Source organism: Myodes glareolus, chromosome 4 (genome assembly GCF_982192425.1).
Source record: "Myodes glareolus chromosome 4, mMyoGla1.1, whole genome shotgun sequence".
NCBI classification, from domain to species: domain Eukaryota; kingdom Metazoa; phylum Chordata; class Mammalia; order Rodentia; family Cricetidae; genus Myodes; species Myodes glareolus.
Window position 1 is genome coordinate 15,237,568 of NC_142029.1, and position 15,473 is coordinate 15,253,040.

The following is a 15,473-nucleotide window of genomic DNA, read 5'->3' on the forward strand; positions in this document are numbered from 1 at the left end:
AGATTTCACTCATGTAAACGTCCCTTACTCTCAAGCCACGGTCCAGGATTCACATGCTTCTTGGGCACCGTGTCTTCTTCGTACTGCTGGTGAGAGGTTTTGAATCCTTTCCGTGGCCTTGATAATCCTGAAGTTCTACCCGGGGATACTAGAATATCCTCCTGTCTGGGTTTGTCTGACATTTTTCTCAAGGTTATAGACTGAAGACTATGGATTTTGATATCTGATATCACAGGTATCAAATTTGCCTTGAACACTTTATGTCAGTGGTTCTCAGTTTTCCTAAGGCTGTGCCCTGTTGTAGTTGCTAGCATTCAGGCACTATGCTGGCCTGCATCCTGGGGACCTGGCAGGGTGCACTCAGGCAGTCCTCTGGCCTGCCCAGGGTCCTGACATCGTCTGCACGGCCACAACACATGCTACATTCCTCATGAAAAGCGACCACCTGCTTCCTGCCCCTCTCTCCTTCCCTCCCTCCTCCACCGCTCCTGTCTATAAAATTATTTTTGTTGCTACTTCATAACTGTAATTTTGCTACTGTTATAAATTGTAATGTAAATATCTGTGTTTTCTGATGGTCTTAGGTGACCCCTGTGCAAGGGTCGTCAGACCCACAGGGTTGAGAACCACTGCACTGTGATGTAAGAAAGACTGTGAGCTGCTAATCCTCTTGCTTCGTCTCCCAAGTGCTGGAATTACAGGCATTAGCCATTACATCTACATCTTAAGATTTTTAATTTATTTGAAAGATTTGGGTTTTTATATGTATGTATGCCTGTGTGAGTGTATGTCACATGAGTTCAAGTGCCAGAGAGAACCAGAAGAGGGTGTTGGATCCCCTGGAACTGGAGATATAGCACCTCTGGAAAGGGTAAATCAAAGATTCACAACCACTGAGACATCGCTCCAGCCCTCCTTTTCATTTCTTGAGAAAGGGCCTAACTACATAAACCAGCTGGCCTCTGAACTTGCCTTCTCCTGCCTTAGCCTCCCAAGTTCTGTGAATACTGTATGCACCACACCTGTCTTGTCTAACCTCTACATGGCATTCGATAAGTCTTGGGATTGTCAGCTCTGCAGTTTTTCTTTCCTTTAGCCTTTGGATAAGAGTAACCAAGTCTAGCTGGACAGTGGTGGTGCATGCCTTTAATCCCAGCACTTGGGAGACAGAGGCAGGTGGATCTCTGTGAGTTTGAGGCCAGCCTGGTCTTCAGAGCAAGTTCCAGGACAGCCAGGGCAACACAGAAAAAAAAAAAAAGTCTTAAGATAAAAAGAGTAACCAAATCTAGTTCATCCTTAAGGGTCATGATGGGTAAGATAAAAAGGCAGAAATTAAGTTCCACCTCTGCATCTGTGGGGCTTGCTGGTGCACACCTTGTGAGACAGAGGCAGGCAGATCATTGTGAGTTAGAAGCCAGCCTGGTCTACATAGGGAGTTCTATGACAGCCAGGGATATATACTCTCTCTCTCAAAATAAAACAAAAACAAAGTCCACTTCACATACAGTTAAGCAATATGCTTGCTTGAGAAATATTTTATGAACATGAATCTCAAGTAGGCTGACCTCTCTAGAACAACCTGAGCAGAGGCAGCCAAGGATGCTATGAGCATTCCAAGTCAGGCTGTGTTAACTCAATTTCTCCCCTCTGCAAAGATCAAATGGCAGTTAGTCAAGAAGAGCCACTGGCTAGATGTCCTTTTCTCTTGCCTCAGGCAGGAAATGCCAGTGACCATCCTTGGTGGAAACTAGTGCACACTCATCCCGGGGTCTATTTGACAAAGTGGCTAGGTGTACTGAGAGAGTGCCAGGTGACTGTATGAATGCTGCTGAGGAGTCATATGCTGCCTCTATTGCTATACCAGTCGAGTACCACTGAGCCAAATCCCAAGACTAAAATAGCTGTTCAAATAATAGAATGATACACTCGCTGAGTCATCTTGCTTGCTAATGTGCTTCTTCCTTTACTTTCTTTCTTTCTTTCATTCTTTCTTTTTTTTTTTTTTTTTGCTATGCTGACCTCAGGAGGGTAATGCGCAGGATGCATTCGGGCAGTACCCATCTTTTCCAGGAATCTGGAGAAAGAGCAAAGGCACAACCTACCAAGGGCATTGTATATATTGAACACCAATCAAAAACACACTTTAAAAAATGTCAAGTCAAAAAAAAAAAAAACCTCCAAACATTTCAAAATAACAGAATATTAAGCCCAGGCTCAGCTCACAATGGGATTCGGCAGGAGTTACAGTATGTGGTGATTCAGGCTCTGCCAACCCCTTGTCAAAAGTCACAACTGGCTGCTGATAAGCTTACTCTATTTGGTATTTAAAAGAGGTCATCAAGTTATAATCCTCCTCCAAGTCCAGAACAGTCTCAACAATATTCTGGTCATCAAAAGCCTGCTTGAGGCTCCCAGGGTCAGCATCCAAAGACTTCCGAGGGCTCTCGTCTACAAGCAGGGCCCAGGCCTCCTCCTTAAGGGGTGAATCTTGGCAGCGTCCACACACACGGTTCAATTCGTTTTCAAATTCTAGTTTTCCAGCCAGTTCTTCAATAGTTCGGATACTCGTATGGTCTTAAAACAATAACAAAAGGACACTCAGTTTTATAGTTCTACTACACACCTTTGATCCCAGCACTCAAGAGGCAGAGGCAGGTGGATCTCTGTGAGTTCTAGGCCAGCCTGGTCTACAGAATGAGTTCCAGGACAGCTAGCACTGTTACACAAAGATACCCTGTTGTGGTGATATCTTGTTTGTACAAATAAAGCTTGCCTAAAGATCAAAAGGGCGTAGGTAGCCTCTAGTTAACCACAGAGGTCTGGAGGTCTATACAGATAGACAGGAAGTGATGTGGCTGGGCAGGGAGAGGAAGTGATAAAGTAGGTGAAGACAGGAGCTCAGTCTCTTTTTGGCTGGGGAGTTCAGTAGATAAGGTGGCCATGGTTTTGCTCCTTTGTCTCTCTGATCTTTTATTTTTCCCTCTATGTGACTCAGATTTTTATTATTAATACCTATTAGAACTCGTGCTACATATGGGTGCCCAATATGAGGCCAGGTAGTAGTGGCACATGTTTTTAATCCCAACACTCAAGAAGGCAGAGGCAGGTGGATCTCTGTGAGTTCAAGACCAGCCTGATCTACAGAGTGAGTCCCAGGACAGCCAGGGCTACACAGAGAAACCATCAGGAAAAAAAAAAAAGTTTCTGAGAACATTTTATGCTTAAATTAAAAACCACAAAACTGATCTACTTCATGAAAGAATTGTTGTCTAGTTTGATACCTTACTACCACACGCTAGCAAGCAAATAGACACACAAACCATAAACGGGTAAACATTTCAAGGGCTATACAGAACTAGACATTCCTGTCACAGCACACACAAGTGAGCCACCAGCCCTGATTATCTGTGCATTCTCAAGCATAGTATAAATGGAATATGCCTGCTTGTTCCAGCTCTCAGAACTCGCTGACCTGTGGGGGTGATGAGGTGGTAGGAAAAGCAGGGTCTGCGGGTAGTCGGGAGGAGACGGGTACTGGGAGTCCAAGGAAACAATGGGCAGAAGGAGCAATGACTTCAGCTTATCTCCTGGGGCTATCAGAGGACAGCCAGTCATCCAAAATTACAGAAAGGTTTTGGGGCCCAATGCAAGCACCATCCCTCATTAGACCTCCCTTGAGTCCTTTCTAACCTGGGGATTCTTCCATGTCCACAGTTTCTGGCAATGCCTGCAGCTATGTATCCCCTAACCAGGAGATGCTGGTTCACTGCAATATGAGTCATTTAGAAATAGGACACACAGTTCAGAGAACATACAGATATAGAATGTATGTAGGATAAACGTCTAACTGCTGGGTGTGCTGGTGCATGCTTATCATCCAGTACTCAAAAGAGTCAAGCAGGAGGATTACAAGTTTGAGATCAGCCTGGCCTATCCAGCCAGAATCTGTCTGAAAAAGGAAAAGCTTGGTGTAGTCCTAGGGAGTCTCAAAAACAAAACAAAAACAACAAAAATGGGATGGGTGGGGTAGGGGCTGCAAAAGATGGCTCAGTTGTTAAGAGGACTTGCTGTTCTTGTAGAATAAAGACACATTTAGTTCTTGGCACCTACGTGGAGGCTCACAACTCTGGAATTCCAGTTCCAGGAAATCCCAACACCTCTTCTGGCCTCTATTCACAAAGCACACACACATATGGTCCCCAAATATACCTGCAGGCAAACACTAAATCTTCAAACTGTGCCTAGATTAATAAAAAAAAGAAATTAAAAAAAATTTAAAAGAAAAAGGGGGCTGGGTGGTAGTGGCACACTCTTCTAATAAGAAAGAGGCAGGCAGATCGCTGTGAGTCTGAGGCCAACCTGATTTACAGAGCAAGTTCCAGGACAGGATCCAAAGCTACACAGAGAAACCCTTTTTCTAAAACCAAAACAAAAAAAGAAAAAAATGGAGCTTGAGAGATGCCTCGGCAGTTAAGAGCATTTAACTGCTTTTGCAAAGGGCCCAGATTGAGTTATAGGCGTTCAGGCCTGGCGCTCATAGCCTCCTGTAATTCTAGCCCCAGAGGGAGGCAACACCTTTGGCCTCTAAGGTCACCCACACTCATTTGCATATACCCACACTTAAGATACACACAGACATATACATAATTAAAAATAATAAAAGTGTTTGATAAAGGAAAACTGTCTAATAAGACATATAGTACTATGCTAAGTGGCTATTTCTAGGGAGACAGATCTTATTCTTTGTGACAGTGTCTCATTCTGCAGCCTAGGTTGGCCTCAAATTCATATATATCTGCATGCCTCTGCTTTCCAAGTGCCACCATTAAAGGCAGGTGTCACCTCACTCAGCTACTAGAAAGATTTCTTCCACTTTTGCATTTCCCACCCGGTGGACTATTTGTTCTCTTCTTCCTTGGGCCTGTACTCCATTTCCTTCAGCTCTGCACTCAAGCACTAAGGTCTGAAGGCTGTTCTCTGTTCCTTCAGGGAGCCCAGATCATTATAAGACACTTAGGTAATGATCTTACTGATCTGTGACCTCACTAGGTTACCTGTTCATTGAAGAAAGGGGCAGTGTTGATTATTTCACGGTTCTCTACTGAGTCTGCTTTGGGCAAACTAAATTTCCAAACAAGATGAGGCCTATGTGAGGGACCGAGCAAAGAGCGGCCCAGCTTTCTACTTACCAATCATATCCAGCAGGTCCTTTGTGACCTCTCGGCTAGAACTGCTGAGCGGCATATTCGAGTCATCCTCCCTGCAGTCCAGATGGGTGCGGGTAGGGGAAGAAGATGGGGAGTTAGATATTCTTTCAGGAAAATACTGAAAAACTTCAGATAAGAAGGCCGGTGGTGGCGCACGCCTTTAATCCCAGCACTTGGGAGGCAGAGGCAGGCGGATCTCTGTGAGTTCGAGGCCAGCCTGGTCTACAAGAGCTAGTTCCAGGACAGGCTCCAAAGCTACAGAGAAACTCTGTCTCAAAAAAAAAAAAAAAAAAAAGAAAAAAAAAAAGAAAGGAAGGAAGGAAGGAAGGAAGGAAGAAAAAAACTTTGGATAATCTAAAATGCGATTGATTTGGTGTTTGTCTAATTTTGTTTTGTTTTTAAGATTTATTAAATATAATGTTCCTCCTGCATGTATGCCTACATGCCAGAAGAGGGCACCAGATCTTATAGATGGTTGTGAGCTGCCATATAATCACTGGGAATTGAACTCAGGATCTGAGCCATCTTTCCAGCCCGTTTTGTTTTAAAGACACAGACTAGGTTGCCCTGGCTGGCCTGGGACTTACTGTGTAAACCAACCAGGATGGCCTCAAATTTAGAGATTCCCCCCTGCTTCTGTCTCTTGAGTGCTTGGGATTCAAGACATGCCACCATGCCCAGCTAAGACTAAAATTTACTGGTGACTACCTTTTATGCTATGAGAATAACCAGACACTGATAACTAAATCAGTGAAGAAACCAATAGCAATATCATAACAACTGATTCCACTACAGGTTACATTAATGTTTATGAAGCCACCACATATATTTGCAGATCACACAGTCATCCTGCTGAGTCAAGGCACCTGAGAATGGGACAGTTTGTAGCTGCTTAGTAGCTATAAAGGAGACAGTCAAAAAGTATTTTTTGGTTTGGTTTGGTTTAGTTTTTGAGACAGGGTTCCTCTGTGCCGTCCAGGTTACCTTGGAACTTACTCTGTAGACCATGGTGGCCTCGAACTCAAATACTGCTTGCTGAGATTAAAGGTGTATGCCACCACAGCCTGGCTGAAACAGAGACAAAGATAAAGCCAGGAAGTAAAGCCTCGTCATGGATCTAAGTGTGGGCAAAGGAAGGTAAAGGCCAGTGCCCTGGCTGCGAACATGGAAGATGTGTGTGGTATTTTTGTTTTTGCAGCTTAGAGTGTTTACATTTAAATCAGATCACTCAGGACTGGTAGCTCATGTCTATAATTCCTGCATTTGGAACTTAAGACTCAGAGATCCGAGTTCAAAGTTATCCTCAGCGACACAGGAGCTTAAAGCTACATAAGAGTTTAGGCTGGTAGAATGTCACAGCAATGCAAATGTAAGCGTGACGACTTGAGTTGATCCCTGAACCCACAGGGGAGAGAATCAACTCCTGGATCCCTGAATCCACAGAGAATCAACTCCTGGATCCCTGAACCCCCTTTGGTTCCCATAAGCATGCTATGCCATGCCTATGTCTACACTCCATCCACACACACATATACATACTAATAAAAATATAAAATTAGAAAAAACCAGGTGGCTGAAGATGGCTCATCGATTGAGAGCACTGGCTGCTCTTCCAGATGCACAGCACCTACATGGCAGCTCACAACTTTCAGTCACTCTAGCTGCTGGGGAGGCAGAGTCACAGCCTCTGGCCTCTGCAGGCAAAACATCGACACATACAAAATACAAATTAGGAAAACCCTCCAAGTACAAGAAAAGCATTGCTAAGGCTTGTTGATAAGCGGTAGAATGTTTGCCTTAGCATGTATGAGACTTCTGGTTTAATCCTCAACACCACCCACACATTTAAAAATAATTACTTAACACCGATTGCCCTCTGGGTACCATAGTTTCCATGCCTGGATATCTAGAGTTTTCAGCCCAAATATATACAACAAAACTGTCTGTTGGGGTCAGATTCTGAAAACTGTATCAACTTCCTGTACACTCTTGGCACTCCCAAGAGAAGGCTAGCTTAATAACAAATCAGACTTTTTTTTTTTTAAGAAACGATTCTCCCTAATTGATGCTATTATAAGCAATCAAATTAAAATCACCTTAAACTTTCTTTTCTCCAGTTTTCCCCATCTCCTGCAGCTCTCCAAAACTGTTTTTCACGTGCCAAAATGGAAGAGTGCATCAAGACATTTTCCTTGCTGGTCAGAGGTTTTCTTTTGGAGTATAAAGGAAGGGGCTTTGCATTAACTGGGACATGGTGTGGTGCAAAGACAGGGTTCTCATTCTCAGGAGCATATGAGGCACCAGCGCAGGAGGCAGCAGAGGGGCAAGCTGCCAGTGGGTTTCGGCAGAACAGCCTGTGCACGGGCAGGGAGGCGAGCGATGGGGCATCCAGCCTCTGCGGGCCTGTGCACTCCTGGGAATGCCTGACTCCTTCAAAGGCTCGGTCTATGGCTGCAGTCAGCTCCTTTCTGCATCTTCGTAGTTTCTCAGACATTTCCCTAAAAGTGACCAGGCCTTTTATTATTTAATAATCGGAAATGCACAGAGCAACGCGGTAATAATGCTATACAAGAGGCTGAGATTCTACCGGGATTTCAAGTTTGATTTACACTTAACACCACATCATCCTTCTTTTTCCTCTGAGAGGGGATTATTGCCCACCATTCTCATGACCCCAGATCGCGGGAAAAGGCCTGATACACCCCGCTTAACCCCCAAGAGCTTCCTTAGCTGGTTGCCACTGGACCTTTCCCACCGCCGCCCCCCACTGCGACCCAGTTGTCTGGGTCTCCAAACAATGGCCAATCTAGGCCGGAAGGGGCCCCTACTGCGTCCTCACCCAGCCGTGGCCGAACAAGAGTGCCCAACGGACACTGCGCGTTCACGTGCCAAGACGCGACTCCCAACCCCCCACGTACTAGGTTAAAGGTCGGTCAAAACTCACATGACCACAAGGGGCAACAAAGGCCTAGAGAGGTGACTTATTAGCAGAAGAGTAAGGTGTAGCGCCACTGGGATAAGGGAAAGAATCCAGTCCGGAGATAACTGTTACTGAAAACTTTTTTCCGGAGGGTGGGGTGGGGGGTGGGGTGGGGCGGCGTGGGGTTGTTTCCAAGTTGGTTTCTCTGCTGTCCTGGCTGTCCTGGAATTTGCTCCATAGACCAGGCTGGCCTTGAACTCAGATTCACCTGCCTCTGCCTCCCAGGGCATAACACCATTGCTTTGCTGGAAACAGTATTTTCTTAAAACACATTTAACTTCAGTGTTTTGAAGACCTGGCAAACACCCATAGTGTTTCTCTGAAGCCAACATGGAGAAACAATTCCATACACTGCACCCAGTTTTATGAATGGACTTATTTTAAGAGAGTGTTAATAAAAGTTCCACATAGAATCAGTCTGTTTATCAAGGACAGTGGGGTTAAAACAGAACTTCAAGGTTCCACGAAAAACTGAAAACAGGACCCTCAAGAGCTGGGAAATTCTGAGAGAACAGAGACTAGAAATGGGCTCCAGTAATAATTTACTGCTGCTAATGTTCAGAAAACTATAACCCCATCTCAGTGAACAGCAAAGAACTCGAGGACAACATCAAGTTTACTAGAGGCTTGGTTTACTGTGGCCAGACTACCGGGGTGACCAGTATGGGCACCAGAACCCAAAACCCAGGAGTTCAGAGCAGCCCTGCATGGGTCTTCATGGCTGCACCATACTCAATTACAGGGTGTTCCTCTCCATTCTTTGGAATCCATGAGACACGCTTCACTGTGTACCAAATCCCACCCCACACTTCAGCTCCACAGGTTTATCTCAACACCCATTTAAAAGAAAAAATAATTCAGCCTCTTAACATAACCCTTCTGAGAGAACAGGGTCTTTCTTTTCTTGTCTCTTCTCATAAAAGAAGGTAATTTCCTCATCCGGTTTTAAGATTGACATGAGCAGTCTTCAAGAGTGTCAAAGGCATTCTCCTGGGGGAGGACACTGCTGTGGGGTGGGGGAGGTGGCAGGGTCGCTGAGTCAGCATCAGTTGGTGTCCATGTTGGAAGCCTCATCATCTCCCAGGCCCTGATGTGAGCTGCCCAGCCTCATGGCTCCATCAGAAGAGCCTGGGAAAGCGGTGAGCGAGGGCACACTGTGACATTCATCATCACGACGCTGGTAGAATAGCACGTAGGCAGCTTTCGTCTAAAATACAAGGGAGGGAGTCCATTTACTGGAAACACACACACCTGTCCCCCACCCTTTCCGCACCATTCTATACTACTAAACTCATGGTAGCTCTTGCCTATAATCCCAGCAAGGGGAAAAGAGCCTGGGAAAGGAGGGTTTTTTGTTTGTTTGTTTGTTTTTTTGTTGTTCTTTTTTTTGCCAGCCTGGGTCTCCGAGTGAAACCCTTACTCAAAAAAAAAAAAAAAAAATCAATCTGAAACTGGATGTGGTTACACACACCTGTAATCCCAGTTATCAGAAAGCAGAGGCAGGAGAATTACCATAAGTTTTAGGCTAGCCTGACACACAAAGTGAGTTTAGATTAGGGATGTGTAGAAAGCCACAGCCTCGATACACAAGCACTCTGAAGGAATGGGTGAGCGAGTGAACGAACAAGCACTTTCAGGAGTCTGCCACCTTGTTTGCAAAGCCACATCTAAGAGCAGCCAGAAAGGCCCTTGACTAGCTGCCTCCTGACCTCCCGGCCAAGGCTGTGGGGAATGCAGGATTACTATGATCTAGTACCTCAAGGAAAACTGAGCTTTTCCATTAGGAAAGATCTAGAATGAATGGCAGTCCACTCTACTCCACCCAGAGCCCCTCCAGATAATGAAGTAACCAATGGCCTAAGAGGATCTTTTTGGCTTACTTGTTAAGATAACCAGAGAAAAGTGGGTATCTGGGCCAGGTACTCACCACTATCTGATCCTCAGAAGCCAGAGACACGTTGCTGTCATCAAAGTAATACCACTTCCCATTCAGTCTGTTCTTTGCATACGCAGTGTCTGCAAGTTACAAATAAAACGCTCTAATGGCCACCGGGAAAATGAATCTGGTTATTTCATTAGGACTAGGATGAAATACAAACACAGGTTTCTACCCAAAAACACTAACACTGACATTAAGAATAATGTATAACGGGGGCTGGAGAGATGGCTCTTCCAGAGGTCCTGAGTTCAATTCCCGGCAACCACATGGTGGCTCACAACCATCTGTAATGAGGTCTGGTGCCCTCTTCTGGCCTGCAGGCACACATGCAGAAAGAATATTGTATACATAATAAATATTTAAAAAAAAAGAAAATTAAAAAAAAAGAATAATGTATAACCAGTGTGAATCCACTCAGGAAGCAGGGACACGAGCACTACCCCCAAGTACAAGGCCAACCTGGCCAAGTCTCAAACAGAAAACACCACCACCACAAAATTATATAACAACTAATATGCACATACATATAAGCAACGATAAGTTTGTTTGTTTCTCTGTGTAACCCTGGCTGTCCAGGAACTCACTAGTAGATCAGGGTGCCCTTGAACTCAGAGATTCACCATCTCTGTCTCCAGAGTACTGGAATTAAAGATACATGCCACCACGCCCAGCTTTGTCATTTTTTAATAAAGATCTATTATCTAATTATATGGAGGGGTGGTTATGAGCACAGGAGTGCAAATGCCCACAGAGGTGATAAGGTGGTGCGGGGAGTCAGCCGACATGTGCTGGGAACTAGACAGGTCCTCTGGAAGAGCAGTGCTCTCCATTATTGAGCCATCTCTCCGGCTGCCCCAGTGTCTACTTAATGGCTATGATCAGTGCTAGACACAGTGCAATGACAGAGCACTTGCCTAGGATTTATCAGTGCCCCTAACAAACAAAAATAGTCATGAGTATAATCCAGAGCCACAGAGGGACTTGGCGAAGGCACTGATACTTCTAAGATTTAAGCAAAACAAGAGCAGATGGCTTCGTCTTCAGCAGAATGTTCTTAGTGCCTCTGGAGCCAGTAGAGGAATTCTGGCTGGAAAACAGTGACCACTAGGTTTGCAGAGCTGAGAGGTGAACAAGAAGCTTTCCATTTCTTTTCTCCACAGCTATGACTGAGAATCTATGGCAGGCAGGCTGGAGATGCAGCTCAGTAACCGAGCTAATCTAGAATGCACAAGGCTCCAAATTGCATCCCCAGTACTGGGGGAAAAGTAATGCCCCCCTCAAAACTGGTATATATAGCTAAAACACAGTTGGAAGGCTAGGCAGGAGGGTAAGCATTCTGACAGCCAGAGCTTCATAGTAAGGTCTTGTCTCAACAACAACAAAATACAAAAAAAAGTTTCCATTAAAGTGAACCAGAAATTCTGGGAAATAGGTCAAAAGAAAGAAATCACTGTTTTTTTGCTGGGTATGGTCATGTATACCCATCACCTCAGCAGGAATGGAAAAAACTGGAGTTCAAGGCCATCAAGGATTACCTGGCAAGTTACAAGCCAGCCTGGGATATACAATGAGATTCTGTCTCAAAATCAAACCAAACTACACCAAAAATAAACTAATTTTGGCATCTCCCATTTTAGGCCTCTGTACCCCTTGTATTTTCTCCGCTTTTGCAGAGCTGGGATACTGCTTCTGTAAAGACACTAATTTTACAGAGCTGTTTTTGTTTATCAGGGCACTTACCATGTATTCTGAAGTGGTTAAGAACTCTCTGATCAAGGCCCTGGACAGCAGTATCAGCTGTGCTCTCAAACACATTTGACAGGGGAATGAGCCAGGTGCAGTGGCACACATCTTTAATCCTAACACTTGGGAGGCAGAAGAGGTAAAGCAGATTTCTGAGTTCAAGGCCCATCTGTCTACAAAGCTAGTTCCAGGACAGCCAGGGCTACACAGAGAAACCCTAGCTTGAAAAATCAAAATAAACACAGAGGCAAACGTTTTTGTGCAAAAAGTTTTATCATGTCCTTGTCTTTTTTTTTTAATTTATTTATTATGTATACAATATTCTGTCTGTGTGTATGCCTGCAGGCCGGAAGAGGGCACCAGACCTCATTAGAGATGGTTGTGAGCCACCATGTGGTTGCCGGGAATTGAACTCAGGACCTTTGGAAGAGCAGGCAATGCTCTTAACCACTGAGCCATCTCTCCAGCCCCCTCATGTCCTTGTCTTAAGAGAGAATCCCAGAGGTAAAACCAGCATGGCCCCTACTTGAGCGGCTAAGGCAGGACGGCTTGGAGTCCTAGGTTGCCCTGACTGAGGACATGATGAGCTCCAGACCAGCAGGGGAATATCAGTGGGACAACTCACCACGTTAGCAGTATTGAATTAAATATGAAAAGTTAGAAAGGAGAAAGGAAGGGGGTTAGAGAGGGCGAGGGATTGAGAAAGCCTATAGCCAGGAACTACAAACAAGCCAGGGGCTAATGGCAGTGCCAGGCATCCAGGAAGAGGCCAAGAGAACACCAGGCAGGGCATTTCCACACATCTGAAGTAAGCAGATGCCAATACTTACAGTGACCAACCCCCATGGCTCCATAGTGATTGGACACAGCAATTAGGTCATAAACATAAGGTCTTGCTGACCGGTCACAGACAAACTCGGACATATTCAGAGATCTGAGTAAAAAACATAATACCCCATAAATAAGTTAAACTCTGCAGCCCAGCAACCCCTTTCATCCAACAGACCAGAGTATAGGAAAACACTCAGACTATGTGAGGAAAAACAGACCAGGGCAGAGTGACCATTTGTCAGACTGAGAAACCGGGAGAGGTTCAAGTTGTGGCGCTACCATACTGTGTGGGTTCCAACAGCAGTAAGACGTAAAGAGGGCTTCAGCCCCTGAGTCGGGAGGCTGCTATTAACCGAGCTGCAACCACTGAAATGTCAGCGCAGGTCCTGGGAGGCTGTCCTAGTTCGGAATTTTCTTTGTTATTATTGTTGTGTATGTGTGTCTGAGTGAGTAACTGAGTGCAGCCATTAACACCACATCACAGTTATCTGAGGACAGCTTTTAGGAGGTTCTCTCTTTTGATCATGGAATCTGGGGATCAGACTCAGGCCATGAGGTCTGTGTGGCCAGTGCTGTTACTCGCTGAGCTGTCTTCACTGGCTCACACTGAAATGTTCAAAAAAACAGAAAGGGTAAAAGAAAATAAGGCATGGAGTACATGCTTCAATTCCAGCACACAGGAGGCAGAGACAGGGATTTCTCTGAGAATTCGAGGTTAGCCTGGTTTACAGAGCAAATTTCAGAACAGCCAAGGCTACACAGAGAATCCCTGAAAAACTTTGGGGGGGGGGAGGAAAAAGAGTTTTTAATTACCAGGGTGGATTTGAACTTGCAATCAATTATCTTCCTGCCTCAGCCAAGGATTGCAAGCACACACAACCACACCCATCTAAAGATCAGTTCCATTGGGTAGGTGGCTCTGATCACCTTATTCCTGTTCATGAGAAGCAGCACTGAGCCTGTGCTGGCCTGGCTGAGACCAGGTCCATAATACCAAAGCAGACCATAGGCTGGTGGTAGGACTCAAGAGGAGGACCAGCAGTTGACACAGACAATCTGTAGGGACGGGTCCCACTAGTGCGGGGACAGGGAGGAAGATGGTTCCACAAGTCAACATCCCAGAGGCAAGTAGCACACAACCTAACTTGAGCACCTTCTCACCTGACCGGCACACGGACAACACTGCAGGTGCCCACACCCACCTGACTGGGAACTCCACAACCGTGTCAAGTTTATCCCGCCAGTATCTGTTATAGGAGAAGCGTTTGAGATGAACCACCAGAATCTTGGGCAAAGACCACAAGTCAAACTTCTTTGTTGCCTGTTGGTGCTTCTTACAGGTGGGACAGTACCTGAGGAGAAAAGACCAGGGCAGCAGGAAGCCACCTGTGCACTTACGTGGGGACACAGCTACTCGGTCACAGAGTTATCCTTTCAATACCCCAGTATTTTGTTTTGTCTCTAAGATTTTATTTAATTTTACTTTATATGCAATGGCATTTTGTCTGCATGAGGGGTGTTGGGTCACCTGGAACTGTAGTTCCAGAAGGTTGTGAGCTGCCATGCGGGTGCTGGGAGTTCAACCCATCAGCCCAGGTACTTATCAGCAAGGCAACAGGACTATGGTTTTTTCAGTCCAGAAAACACAGTCCGCACACACAATGACGTATGACAGATCTGGCCATGCAGAAAGATGATCTCTCCAAGCACAGAAGAGGTTTCTGTGCACAGAGATGGCCCCACCAACCCTCAGACCCTATGCATCCATGAAGCCCTGCTCAGCATCTGGGTGTGCATACCAGGGGTCGTGCTCCCCAAGGGTCTCCATGGTGGTGAAGAGCTCAATGCACTCTCTCAGGGCTACTGCGGTCCTCTTCTTCTTCTGAGGCTGTGACATGCTCACATGCTTCTCACAGGCCTGCAAGAAATAAGTGCTTAACTCTGGTGGAGAACCATCTTACTGGCTCAAGATAAGGCTTTTAGAGGAGCAGTGGTGGCAGCAATAGCGGTGGCAGTGGTGGTGGCACACCTTTATTCCCAGCAGTCAAGTAGAGATAGGCAAATCTCTGAGTTCAAGGCCAGCCTGGCCTAAAGAGGAGTTCCAGGACAGCTAGGGCTACACAGAGAAACCCTGCCTCAAGAAAAAAGAAAAAAAAAAAGCTACAGAGGCTCTCTCTCTCTGCCTGGGATATACTACACTTTCTGGGGTCTCTGAATACAAAAAGACAAAGTCTTGGGTGTTTTTCAAGTTCTAAGGAAAACTTGTTAAACTGTTGTCCACTCAGTGAGAGGACTGTAAATATATTTCCAGAGCAGAAACCAGCACAGAGCACTGACCACAAACCCCAAATGACATACCTCAGATTCCTGCTCATCATAGTAAAGGCTTCGGGTCTCACTGTCCCAGTCAATGGCCAGTGTGGATCGAGCTGTGGAGGGAACCATAGTTACTCATTATGGAATGACCAGCAACAAGAGAGCCTTGCCGAGTGGCCAGAGTGAGAAGGGCCACATTTAGGCAGAACCACCACACCTGCTCAGCCACCACCAGCCACCGAGGAGAGCAATGCTAGGTCTCGGGGCAGCCATTTTGAACCCTTACCTCCCAAAGATTTTGACAAAGACTTCCTTAGTGCTGCAGATCAACTCCAATACCCAGAACCCTGACAGGACATATGTGGGGTGGAGCTAGAGGGACTGCGAACAGACTTAGCCTCTTGCCTGAAGCTTAAGAAAATCTGACACAACAGATACAGTAACTGTTTCAACTGTT

At 45.6% G+C, this 15,473-nt stretch overlaps 2 protein-coding genes across 5 annotated transcripts in view; both read right to left on the minus strand.

The window, feature by feature from the left end:
- Positions 1-2,099: 2,099 nt before the first annotated feature.
- Positions 2,100-8,652, minus strand: C4H3orf62 (chromosome 4 C3orf62 homolog). The gene is made up of 4 exons (XM_048424168.3): positions 8,152-8,652; positions 7,304-7,705; positions 5,190-5,260; positions 2,100-2,574 (listed from the first exon to the last, which is right to left on the minus strand). Coding segments are annotated over exons 1-4 (741 nt in total). The 5' UTR covers positions 8,154-8,652; the 3' UTR covers positions 2,100-2,308.
- A 150-nt stretch (positions 8,653-8,802) lies between these two features.
- Positions 8,803-15,473, minus strand: part of Usp4 (ubiquitin specific peptidase 4) — a 39,287-nt gene continuing 32,616 nt past the window's right edge. For all 4 annotated transcript variants that reach the window (XM_048424161.3, XM_048424162.3, XM_048424160.3 and 1 more), the window contains 6 exons: positions 15,059-15,129; positions 14,500-14,618; positions 13,903-14,052; positions 12,700-12,803; positions 10,115-10,203; positions 8,803-9,394 (listed from right to left, as the gene is read on the minus strand). In XM_048424161.3, the coding sequence (XP_048280118.2) occupies positions 9,233-9,394; positions 10,115-10,203; positions 12,700-12,803; positions 13,903-14,052; positions 14,500-14,618; positions 15,059-15,129 (695 nt within the window). In that variant the 3' untranslated portion in view covers positions 8,803-9,232. The remainder of the gene's footprint in view (positions 9,395-10,114; positions 10,204-12,699; positions 12,804-13,902; positions 14,053-14,499; positions 14,619-15,058; positions 15,130-15,473) is intronic.